At 33.3% G+C, this 13,057-nt stretch overlaps 1 protein-coding gene across 2 annotated transcripts in view; it reads right to left on the bottom strand.

The window, feature by feature from the left end:
* LOC137401190 (cytochrome P450 1A1-like) overlaps nucleotides 1–11,719 on the bottom strand; it is a 42,921-nt gene extending 31,202 nt beyond the window's left edge. The window contains exons 1-10 of one of the 2 annotated variants that reach the window (XM_068087578.1): nucleotides 11,599–11,719; nucleotides 11,076–11,274; nucleotides 10,674–10,744; nucleotides 10,329–10,529; nucleotides 9,735–9,959; nucleotides 9,404–9,542; nucleotides 9,085–9,217; nucleotides 8,810–8,924; nucleotides 8,539–8,684; nucleotides 8,184–8,410 (exon numbers count right to left, since the gene is read on the bottom strand). In XM_068087578.1, coding sequence (XP_067943679.1) covers nucleotides 8,206–8,410; nucleotides 8,539–8,684; nucleotides 8,810–8,924; nucleotides 9,085–9,217; nucleotides 9,404–9,542; nucleotides 9,735–9,959; nucleotides 10,329–10,529; nucleotides 10,674–10,744; nucleotides 11,076–11,274; nucleotides 11,599–11,682 — 1,518 coding nt within the window. In that variant the 5' untranslated portion in view covers nucleotides 11,683–11,719 and the 3' untranslated portion in view covers nucleotides 8,184–8,205. Of the gene's footprint in view, nucleotides 1–8,183; nucleotides 8,411–8,538; nucleotides 8,685–8,809; nucleotides 8,925–9,084; nucleotides 9,218–9,403; nucleotides 9,543–9,734; nucleotides 9,960–10,328; nucleotides 10,530–10,673; nucleotides 10,745–11,075; nucleotides 11,275–11,598 lie in introns of those variants that run through there. The other variant, XM_068087579.1, reaches the window with a different exon arrangement.
* Nucleotides 11,720–13,057: the final 1,338 nt, after the last annotated feature.

Raw genomic sequence — 13,057 nt, 5'->3', positions numbered from 1 at the left:
GAAGCTTGCAAAATTGAATTTAAATATCCAAAACATTTTAATAATAATTAAAGATTTTATTATAGTAATTCTTGTTTAACCTACAAAAATATAGCTTTGTCATTTGGTAATGAAAAACAATTTAGCCGGTTCAGAAATCTTAGACTATATAGCATTATAGTGTTATCATTGGACTGAAGGGGGAAGGGACATAATAATAGTTTATTAACAGAGTAGTTTAAAGTAACTAAAAACATATACTACCACCGGCAAGCATCACTCTTCACCTGAATAATAAAATATCAATGTAGCTATTGCTGAAACTCATCTCTTGTTTTTATGTCACATTAGATCTGTGTTGGTTTTTAACAGTAACTGTTATTAACAAATTTGGTAAAGTAAAAATTTTTAAAAATGCGTTTGTTGTATTTTTCAACACACAGAAGTAATCAACTAATGAATCAAAGTGATTTTACACACATTTATTTAGCTAAAATCAATAATAAATAAAACCAAAAATCCTACAAAAACACCATAGATCTTTATTAACAGGCAAAAAGTAAAAAAGTTGTTTAAAAATGAATGCAACAAAATGCATTCGACAACAATAATATCCATCATAATTATTTTAGTAGCTAAATTAGCTGAAATGTTTAAAAATCAGGAAATCCAAAAGATGTAGTAAAAATTAAAATACATTTGTGTAGTGTTTTGGCGCGATGTCAGCAGACTCAGCTTTTTTCTGATCTTGCTGCAAAATGTACTTTTACTGGTCACATTGGGAGCCAAAAGTTAAATTCTTTTTCGTACGAACATCAGATTTGAATTAATTACTATTTTGCTGTCAAATGATCACAGTTTTTTGAACACGAAATGTATCTAATTATGAACGTACTCTTGCCATTAAGGGGCTTTGACAGAAGCACTAAAAATTGCACTTATTTTCACTTTCTTTTTGTAATCTAAAAGTCTTTCATAATTGACATTTTATGTGAGTTTCAAGCAAAAGATATTTACTTGAAAATCCATGCAGCAAATAATACATACATCTTTTGTTACACTGTAAACTACATAATACAGAAAGAAAAGTCTTTCAGAGCTCAGCTGATAGGTACATAAAGATTTCATTCCCTATAACTGAGCAACTTCTTCTGAAAACTGAAACTGTTAAAAAGCTTTCAACTAAAAACAATTTGGTTAATTGTGAATAAGACTTTTATTTATAATAACAAGTATAATACTTGCAGTTGCTAACTGCATCAAAGTTTACCTTTCTTTTTAATCACAGTGTAATGTCATAAAGTGCTTGGCACCTATGTCTAGCCAAAATATGCGCAAAAGGCCTTGAGTTGGAGAAGCAGAGGTCAAGAAATAGGACAAATCCTAGTGCGTAGGTAGTGCATAGCGTGGCTGGCGCTGCGATGTTGGGCGTCATGAATAATCCATAAGTTAGCCTAACGCTACACGCCTGACTAAAGAATGCGCTCAATCGATCAAGATTTTTCAAAATGTCTTCTACTATCAGTGACAAATTTTCAACAAGGTGCAAATGAACCTACAGAACTAGAAAATCAAAGATGAGAAATGGGTGCATAGGTGCAGTGGCTGCAGGCTAGCTAGGAAAGTTAGCTTCTTAATTCTACGAGTATGTTTTTAGGAGCTTCCTATAACAAAAGTACTTGGTTGTTAAATGTATTATGTTGTTTTCATATGCATTATGTTGTTTTCATAGCCAAAGGAAGTCATTTGGCAGTAGCATAACTATTAGTTGCATGCTAGCTATCTGGTTTGAGATGAACAGTATTATGCCATCATAGGTGCGGCTTCTGCAATCAAACCCAGAATGATATCTCTGCTTCAGTTCTCCATTGTCTTAAAAAATCCTATTTGGTAGTTGCTTGTTTTATACAGAACAGTAATGAATGGGAGAAGCAGTCAACCAGTGCTACCCGTATCGATTCCCAATTAGCATGATATTTGCACTTATGCTAATTTATCTATATTCGAGGTGGCTGCAGGGTGCATTCTACAAGGGGATGTCTACAACTGCATTTACCTTTATTTTAATAATGACCTTTCATTGAAGGCTGTTAGCAATTGTTTATGAATTTCCGCTCCTACATGTTGACACTTGTGATGAATGCCATGGACAATGTGGAACACAAAGGGATTGTGAGTACAGTTTAAGGGGTTAATCCTTATCAGCGCCAGCTGGTCAAATGCGCCTTGAGCTCTACTCCTGAAATCGTAAAAAATAATGTTTTTCATACTTGTCACTCAATGTTTCTACTACTTTTCTACAAATACGTACCTACACTAGTCACTTAGTTACTGATGAATGGGTTGAATTGATAAAATTAAGTGTATGGAGTTATTAAGATAAATTAGACTTACGAGGATCTAAATTTCTGATTTGTTTTGCCGAAAAACTCTAAATACATGCCAATATTTGTTTCTACATACAAATATTTGTTTCTACATACAAATACTCGTTTCAAGATACAAATACTTGTTTTTACATACAAATGTTTGTTTCTACATAAAAATACTTGTTTTTACATACAAATGTTTGTTTCAACATACAAAGCATTTTAAACCATTCAGTCTAGTTTTGTAACACAGTTTTCTGTTACATACGCATTTACTCTTCACAGTACTCAAATATTATTAAACAATAGTTCATCTTTTATGTTTTAGTTCTAAACTCACGGATCATAATATCGACACTGTACAAAAAATAAAATGCCATGCTTTTTTCACAACCATACTAATAAATAAAGGAAACCCATGAGCAAACATTTTTGGATGGACTTTTCTCAGAGGTTGACAAAGTATTAAATAGTTATGATGACAAACAGAGAAATTGAAACAGATGCAAAAAAAAGCATGAAACTAGTGAAACCAAAGAACCTGACATCGATGGCTAAAATGGCAAACATAGGTAGATCTAGTTGAAACTAGGCTGCATATTGCTATCTCTACATGCAAACCTACATGTATATCGCCGAGTCTACGACTCAATTTGCCTGTTTTAGAAATGAAGGCAGAGTTGCAATGAAAACCTCCTATTATTGATTACGAGCAGTAACACGGCATCACTCAAGATTTCTTAATTATGTTCAATCTGATAGCTCACAACACGCATGTAGACTTTTAATACAAATTGCTAAACCGCCTTCACAACAGAAACCAATGCACGTTCATCTAGGGCAGTTCCCTTTAGGTTTGAGACAGTGCATTCTTGAGTTTCTACTCACATCCATGTTTAAAAGGATGGATCTCAGTTTAAAAACCAAATATGCCACCTGACGGAAAAGGCAAGGAGCATATGTATGTGAAGTTTGGATAAAATTGGCCAAAAAGCTAGAAACACATAGTATATATCCAGACTAACGGACACAAACAGTGGCAAAGTGCTATTGATTACTATACTTGGAGTATAAATTATTTTTTTTATTCAGCTTTTATATATTATTTAGGTTTAAATTTATTTTGTTACACAGTTTTATACAATGTTATTGCAGTAATGCTTAATGAAATTGTATAAAACTTTTATTATAAGTTTGTTGATGCACACGCAAAATGAAACAAAATAAAATGTAATTTCATAAGAACCACTGATGCAACATACAGCGTGTTCAATATGAACAAAAAGCGGCGTGAATGAAACTCATAAGTAAATGTTAAACTGTATACAGTTTGAGAATACATATACTTTACATTAAAAAAGGAACTAAACAAACTATAACAGAAATCTTTTGGCCACTTTTTGGCTATTAATTCGGAGAGAGGTTTGCATATAAATTAGTATCATGTGAAGAGATATTTGTATTTAATGTTGCTGACCAATCAGAATGGATAACAGAAATATTTAAAACAAAATAAAGAATTAGTACGAATCATAAATAACATATAAGAATAATAAATAATACACAACTTAAGTTGATTCAAACTTTACCTAGCAAGAGTCAGAGCAAGCTACTACCAGTCACTTTACTGCTGATGCTATCATATTTGAGTGTGCAAGGGGACATAACTCTAAAATCTATTTTTACCTGTTAATACTTTATCAATTTAGTTTTCACACAAAACTAAAACTTATGCATACAGTTATATATATAATTTTATATAATTGATTTGCTTTAGTGCTATATGTAATTTCCTTAAGTATTTTTTGAGCGCTTTAACGAAAGAATGAAAACTAAATGGATTATACAAATATACAGTTTCAGTTTACAGTTGATAAAGAGTCCTCCAACAGCATACCTTAATTTAAAAGTGTCACACAGCATGACTTGCCTGGGGTTGCTCGTGTTAACCATCCCATAATGCTTCATGGTTAAAGAGAAATGGAGGATACTGTTGATTGCCCGTTGCCTTATGTCTAAAATATGATTGAAATAAATTTTTTATCTTTGTTGGCACTTCATTTATACACCCTGCAAATATAATAAAAATATAGCTATTAATTTATAAACACTTTTGCTGCTAAGTGTACATATATTATGTGATAATAAATTTATATAGCATAGCTAAATTTTTAAAAGTATTTTATCTACCTATTTACTTTTTTTTAAATTGAGCAAAAAATTATGCCTTCAAAGCAAAAACCAATCAAAACATATTTACATTAGTATTGAGATTTAGGAAGAATAAAAATATGAAGCCAGCAATCTTTGCTGAACATAAGTTAATGTTTTTCTGAAGTTTCAATACAATCTCCGCTAAGAGAAAAGCTAGGAGAACAACCTCAATGGAACTAATCAATGGTATAGTCAGACTTTGAGACTGCAAGAGCTGGGAAGTCCATCTATCCATGTACTGTTCTTATGGGGTCAAAGAACTGAGTCCAACTGATTCATGTTCATAATGTTTATTTGGAGCCCAAACCGTGAAAACTAAAATAAAAGTGTAAAATAATGACATAAAATATTTTGGCATGTGTTTATATAAGCTTATATCAGTAGGCAATTTGCAAAAATTCCAAGCTATATAAAATCAATAAAATATATAAGTTCTACAATATGCAAATGGTACAACAATTACATGAATGATTACTAATAATATAAATTGCATACCTCTTTGGCCTTCTACCCAGGTAAGGCAGTAAAAAGACTTGATCACTTGTATGTCAAGCTATGACTGGTGATAAAGTGTAAATATTAAAAAACTACATGCTGCCAAATAGCAGAGTATCTTGATATAAATTGGCTTAGTACAAATCAGCAGAGTTTAAATACTGTTAGCTATAACATAAACAAAAATACAATTTATTGCAAAATGTCAATCAAGAGCTATGAATCTCTCTAGCTTAGCTAAAAATACACAAAAAAGGATTAAAATGGTCAATTTGATTCATAGGCAGCATCAGTGCAACCTACAAGCGTAGTTTATATAAAGAAGCATCACTAACTAAGCTATTATATTGTCATTAATGCTATGATGATATCATGGTTATTCCGCAGGCGCTAGGACCTAGGTGAATGAGAGTTTGTTTACTACAGTCAATTCATCTGTCTATCCAACCGTCGGTACAAAACCATGCTTTCAGCATTAGGAAAAAGGAATGCACTGCACAAAAATCAAACAAAGATATTTAGATGTCCAGCCAAGCACGCAACCATCTGTGCCAATAAACCACCTTCCCACACCAAAGAATAATTGTGCACGTAGTTATTACACATGATGATTTCTCACGCACTGCCAGAGTACTAATAAAACCTCTGTCCAATCAGCCATCAGTCTAGAGCAGAAGTTGGAGGTTGGAAAACAAATTCAGCCTGCGGATTGGAACTCACAGCTTTTGGCTTAGACTTTAATAATACTCTCAGCATTTGATGAGGCTCTAACATCTGCACCGATCGACTGCAATTCAGTGTGTTACAATAATTGTAAAGGTAAATATTTGCTGTATTTTGTTGGAGTATTTGAGAATTTCTCTCAGCACGTTAGACTGCCAGGGTACTAGTAATAATAAATCTCTCTCAGCTTTGACACACGCTGCGAGTTTAGCAGACAATATTGATGGCTGTATGTGTAGAAAAACTATATTTTAATTCAGAATATTTAATTGATTACATGGCCATTATGCCTAAGCTTTTTGACTACTTGAAGGTAATGGTTTCCATATACTGTAAGTAGCTGCTGCTATTCTGTTTGTGTATTTTATCACTAACTAGTACGCTGTCAGTTCATGGGCGTTGAGAGGTCAGCATGTATAATAAATATATGCATAGCTATTCATAACCATGGCAAGATGGTTGAGATAGCGTGCTTGGCTGGAGAGCTGAATAATGTGGTTGAATTCCTGCGCAGCACAACCTTTTTTCAAATGCTTTTAGCAGTGCTCCAGATAGGTGAAGGGAGATGACTCTTATTATATTAAAGATAACAAAAGTCAGTATTGAAATAGAGACCACATTTAGGAAAAGAACTAGTGACTCACACAAAGCACTCTTTTTAAATGCTAGCAATTACTCATAATACTCCTTCAGTTCTCATGAACGACGCATAGTGAGGTAACTATGGCAACCAATGTGTCTCTAAGCTTAATTTTTATTGGTAGGTAATTTCTGTAAGCGTCATAGTGGAATGACATCCGCACAAAGTATGTGGTTACATTTGTCTGGCACCCACTGCTGTTGCAGCAAAGAATAACAACATAAAAGCAAATGATTTACTTTTTAGGGGTTAAAACACTTTATATGCCAAAAGGGAACTCAATTTTACAAATACAACCATTTGATCAACTTTTATGTGTTTCATGTGCAAAAAGCGCTTGTGAGCCTAATACCACAAAAATTGTCTTGATAAATATGACTTTTTGATGTCAAATTAGGATAAAAAGTGAATCTGCTGCTTTTTAATGCTGGAAAGTTTCAAAACATCATGATGACTGACACAGCACGCTTTTGTCGTAATGGACAATGTTTGGATCGATTTACATTGCTGAAACAAGCTGCCAGGACTAATTAAGCTGTCTTAAATGGTCCTAGCACTAACCAAGGGAATCTCTCACTTCTGAATACATTAATTAAATTGATTGATTCAGAATTTTGCAGCATTTTTAATTTATCAAGTTAAACATAAGTCTATCAAAACTTTTTAAGTTTAACTAATGCGTTAAATAGTAAAATAGTGAATATTGGAACTAACCAAACTAGCTTTCGAACAATTGGGTTTGGACCAATCGTCGTTAAACCAATCGTTTGAGACCAAACTGAACCCATAGGCAATTATATACTTCCTTAAGAAAGTTTTCTAAATAGATTACGTCAAGTTTGGCCAAGTACATACAGCTTTAGAAGGCTATTAAGGCTATTGCTTTATTGAGTTGACATGACACCATTTCTACAACAACCTACTGCATGGTTTTTGTTGTACAAGTTGCACATAAGTTATTAGTATTGTTGAAACTGATGTTTTCATATGAGGCTGATAACAACGTTTTCTGTGTTTTATTCCTTCATGTCAAATCAACATGTTACCAAAGTTTGACAAAGGCATTGAGGCAACACTGTGTTTGTGGATATTCGATGCTTTACTGTAAGACTGGGGGCTCAAATCTCCAAAACTGAAATAAAAACTTTTTTGGATATACACTATGTGGTTTTACCTATTTATGAGTTCATCATTCTGAGCAGCTGTTTCTACCCTACAGTAAATAAATTACCAAACTTCTAATTAAAACATTCACACTTTGCTGAACAAATTAGTATTTGTTAGGAAATTGAGAATGAGCCAGCAGATTACTCGTTTTTGAGTGAAACTAGAAATTTCCGTATGATCCTGTTATTTCTTCGATTTGGTTGCCAGCTTAAAGACATGTTATGAATCTGTGAATATGTAAAACAGACATCTGGGGGCTTTCTAAATATACATACTTTTGATCGTTATAAAACAATGCTGAGTATGTTATTGTCGAACTACTAATAATAATACGCTAACTATATTTTTCCTAGCAGACCAAAAGTATAAATCAATCTGGTCATACATAAACATTAAGCTAAAATATTATAATAAAAAAATTCATGGTTAATCATTGAAAATTTAATTACAAGATGAATAATGTACAAAAATACAAATACAAATATTTTGCTTAAATAAAACAAAAATTGTTAGTTGAGCAGAAAAATAAACCTAATAAAAGGACAGTGCTATAAAGCTTTAGCCTCTAAAGCAAAAAATGAAAATACACCAATTGCTTTATGCTTAAAATTGACGCCTTTATTGACGCCTAGTAAAGTGAACTTTTACAGATGGTGGAGTCAGTAGAATTGACATCGGATACTTTCTAACATCTCGCTCTGGCAGCTCACCTTCCACGTTCACATCATACTTCTGAAGTATATTAGCCAAAAAGAGAAATATCCTAGATTTTGCAAAACTCTCTCCTGGACACTGCCTCCTTCCTGCTCCAAATCCCAGAAAACTAAAAAGCAAACATTATAACTCCTATAAGCATATGGGTTAACATTCTCTTTTCACTAAAAACGTTTTGTCGAAATATTAATGTTTTCAGGTAACATGTTATGTCTGAGATAATATGTATCCGCTTACTTTTCTCGGAGAGGATGGTCAGGATCTATGAGCTCCCCACTTTCATCAAGAAATCTGTCTGGCTTAACTTTAAATGGTTCATCAAAAACATCTGGGTTGTGTGCAACATGGAAAGAATTCATGAGCACCACGGTGTCAGCAGGAATCTGAAAGCATAAAAAACGATGGTTCCACTTGTAATTACAGTATAGAGGTAGAATTGAGAGTGTGATTCCAAAATGAGTTCAACTTCGACAAATTACTTTATGACTTGGCAGACTCACTGACTCACCTTATATCCGGCTACTTCTGTATCTCTGACAGCCATGTGAGGAATCATAAATGGTACTTGGGTTAAAAATCTCAACTGTTCTAACATGTACGCTTCCATTTTTGGCAACTTTACTCTACAAAAATCAGATGAGGTGGAAGTCATGGCAAAAACTGTGGAAAAAACATCTACATTTAATAATGCAATTGCTGCAACCTTTATTATTATATATTAAAACTATTGTTTAGACCTGTACACTTGAAAAATCTTTAAAGTTTGTTTGTCTCAGTACTTACTTGTCTTTGAGTGTAATTGTTTGAGTTGGCTCAAACTGACTATCAATCTCTGCTTGTAAAGTTTTCTGTAATGTTGGATCATGGAGAAGGTCCAAAAATATTTGAGCCAGACTCCGTCTGCTTGTCTCTAAACCTAAAGAAAGTTTAATTATGTTTACGTTTTTACATTGATTTCTGATTTATGTGAAACTTTACGAAAGTTTGTCATAACATTGTTGGTGTTCTTTTTACTCAAAGTGAGTGTTCATGGAAGGACCATTAAGCACGACTCTTTGCTTGATTACCGCATTCATTCATAACCAAAGCTGATGAATATTACCTGCTGTTAAGAAGTTCACCATCAGCCCTCTCAGCATCACTTCATCAAGCAACGGTTTCCCATCAGCACCGATTTCTCTTTGCTGAAGCTCGATGAAGTAATCCAAACAACCGCGCATCTGATTAGCGTCAAATGATTTCTGTATAACAAAAAAACCGGATGAATAATTGTTGTTCTAATATCAAAACTGTTAGCTGACAATATATAATCAAACTACAGCATAGCATTGACATAGTTTGATGGATCTTTGATAAAATCATCAATTGAAGACAAAGCTAAGAGATAGTAAAATTACAGCACGCTGTTTATGTGTAACTCAGTGCATCCCTACCTTTGCATCTTCAATTCTTGAATGTATAAAATTGGTAACTGCTTCATTTGCTGAATCCAGTTTCTTGTGCTGATCTCTAAACAAGAATTTAAAGTCATATAAAAACGGCATTGCGTCGAGAACAGCCCCACCAGAGAAGGGATCTGTTGCCTCTATAACTTGACTGTTGACTTGATTCATTTGATGACAGAGTTCATCATCATAAGAATATTTCTCTCCGAACATCTGAAAAAAGAAAATTCGAATCAGTTATGTTAACCACTGTAGCTCATTATTTTCATTAGCAGTCATGCCAAAAGACATCATTTGAAAAAAATATTTACGTGTTGATGAGAGTTGAGTAGAATGAAAACATCTGTAAATTTAGGTAAGCAGATTTTTGAAAGTTACAGAGTAATCACAACTTATTCTGTTAAACTCTGATGATCAAAGTTTTATTTGCTCTGTTGACTGTAGACTATCAACAGCTTTTTAAATAACCATTAGCAAAAATTAAATTCTCAAAGGTATCAAGGTATCAGATATAGCATACATGTACACAGTTTAATGACAGTCTATTTCTGTATTTTCATATTTTATCTACTTTTAACTTACCATGGATGCAAGAACACAGCAAACGTATCCAATGCTCAGCTCTGTCGAATCAATAGCTTGATCTCCCTTTTGATCAATATCATCGACCAGGCCTCTTATTGTGTCTTGCATGACATTTTCTAGATGTGCGACTCCTGGTCCATAAGCTTTCATAGCCTTGGTGAACAAACGGCGCAGCATGGCTTGCTCATCACTAAAGTTCTATAAATAGTTGAATAGATTTATATGAACAGGTGAAAGTTGTGCATCAGTAAACTTGATTATTATTTTGTCGGGTTATGTCATAATATAATTAAAATAAAGCATGTTCTATATTTAACTAAATTGTATAAAATAACAACTTACTGAAAAAACAACGTTTGTTGGAACCACCATGTTGTTTCTTTTCAATGGCGGTCGACCTTGAAAGTCTGTTCCTAAAAGAGAATAAAAACAGCAAGTCAGGCACAGTGTTTATTAAAATCGATGTTATAATGTTTGAGTATGGTTGAAGGTCTCAAATTTATAAAGCTATGCAAGGTATCAACTATCATCTTAGCTGCCTCTATGAGCAGATATATACTAGCATGTAAAAATGCGACTATATTTTAGCAGATTACTCTACAAATAAGTGTATACCTACAACTTTCTTGCTCAACATTTTGAAAATTTTCAAGAACATGCATACCAATTTTTTAAACTTGAATATTTTGTATACTACTGAATACGCAGCGTATTAAAAGGTAGTTGCAAACAAAAAGACTTTACCTGTTTTGATAAGAGCCTCTAAGCAGGCTTGTCTTGAATTCAGCACCACAATGGGCTTTGTAAAAATCTTTACTTTCATAACATCTCCGTATTTTCTTGCCATCTCATAAAACTGGTTGTGGATGTTTTTGGGATTTAGAGAAAGGATGTTGCCTAGTAGTGGGTAACCTGATGGCCCTGGTATCTTTCTTAAAGGATTCTGTACAAAATAACAAACGAACCATAGTGAATAAGCTAATTTCTATGGGATGGAGACATTTTTAAACAAGCGGCAAAGTCATCATGTAAAAAACACTTTCACTTTTCAACAAAGTGAAAATATGCACCACTAGCGGCTGAAGCAAAAAAACACCATCATCAATATTATATAATAAAGTTATATAGTTAATTAAATATAATTATCTGTAGAATGCAATATCTTGCTATTTATAGCCTTAAAATATTTAAATAGCTTTTTAAAATCAATACTGTTATATATAGCCCAATACTAAACCCCCTTACTTCACATTTTGTCGCATCTTACCTTTAGTGATTTGATGAGAAGGTACGACATAAGCAGGACTACAGCCACTAAGAGACCTTGTGTCAAAATTTCTTCTCGTTCCATTTTTTATTATTAATGAAAAGTCTTGTGTAGAATTGCTACAATTCACTCGCTGATAAGGTTTCTTTGCTGGGTGGGTCTCTAGCAAAGCTCAATTTGATTTGATTCTTAAACAAGCCAGTTTATATACGCAAGAGTGCCGTCTCTTGACACTAAAACCGTTGGTCACGGTTGATTTTATTCAATGACGCAGGCAGTCCAATGCTTTGTTCTTGTTGTTGTTTATTCTGCCATCTGCTCAAACATGCCATAGAAGGCACGGAAGGATGATAATGCCTGATGACGTACCGGATGACAAGCAAGCGCAGACAAATAATGATTACTCCTATATACAATGATTTGCTAAAACGCTTTAACCGGTTTGTTTTAAATTAATGCCTTGCTATACAAATGGAGCTACAAAATATAAACTCGATACCTATATTGCCTAAGATAGAAGAGAGCACAGATTGTTGCAAGCCGACATTTTTAACAAGTTAAGTGTTAAATTTTCAATTGCACATATTATGTTATTTAGATTTATCAAATAGTTGGAGAATATGTATATTTTAATATTGAACAACAACAATAATTTAAAAGAAAACTAATAGTGACTATAAATGCAAATATAGATGTCTGAATAAATAAAAAATTAAATATATAAAAATCGATATGTATCTACATCTATAAACAGAATTGTACATGAACATTCAGAGGTGGCACAAGTCAAGGCGGATAGATAAATTGATCCATAATATTTACCGTATCAATATATAAGTAAAAAATAGATTCACAACAGTGAGTCCCTCAAATGCGTATATAACATTAACCATCGCTTAATCAAACTTATAATTTTATTTTGTGATTCTGTGAGCAGTTTTCCATGCTGTAGAAACAATCCTCAAGGCTAGAGAGGAAGCCCATACACATGGCTCTACCAGGTTTCCGGCTTTCAGTATTCAGGGCCCACATTTGTCGCCCTATTAGGGAATACAACATTAAACAACCGGTACGCGTGGCTAGCATTTGAGAATATGATGCAGATACACAAGGAAAACATGTTCTGCTGAACTGGAAATTTGCCTCCTTAAATATCTTTTTTTGATAGGATTAGTTTGATATCCTTTCTCTTTGGTTAGTTCAAATTTTATCGATCTTATTAGAAAGCGTTGCAAGCGTGTGGAATATATTCAAGCTTAACGAAATTGTAAAATAAAATTTTACACAGCAGTGAAAAAGACTGATAACAACTACAAAACCTATGCAAACTTTGAAAACCTTTGACTTTACACATTTAAACCTAAAATAGAATATAGTAAATGATCTCTGTACGTCTGCAGTGTCTTTATTGTTGTGCTTTATCAATACTGTAGTCGCTTCTCCCATGTTTTCTCGTATA

The sequence above is a fragment of the Watersipora subatra genome, chromosome 7, assembly GCF_963576615.1.
Source record: "Watersipora subatra chromosome 7, tzWatSuba1.1, whole genome shotgun sequence".
In the NCBI taxonomy this organism is placed as follows: Eukaryota; Metazoa; Bryozoa; class Gymnolaemata; order Cheilostomatida; family Watersiporidae; genus Watersipora; species Watersipora subatra.
This window is presented reverse-complemented; position numbering and strand designations above follow the sequence as displayed.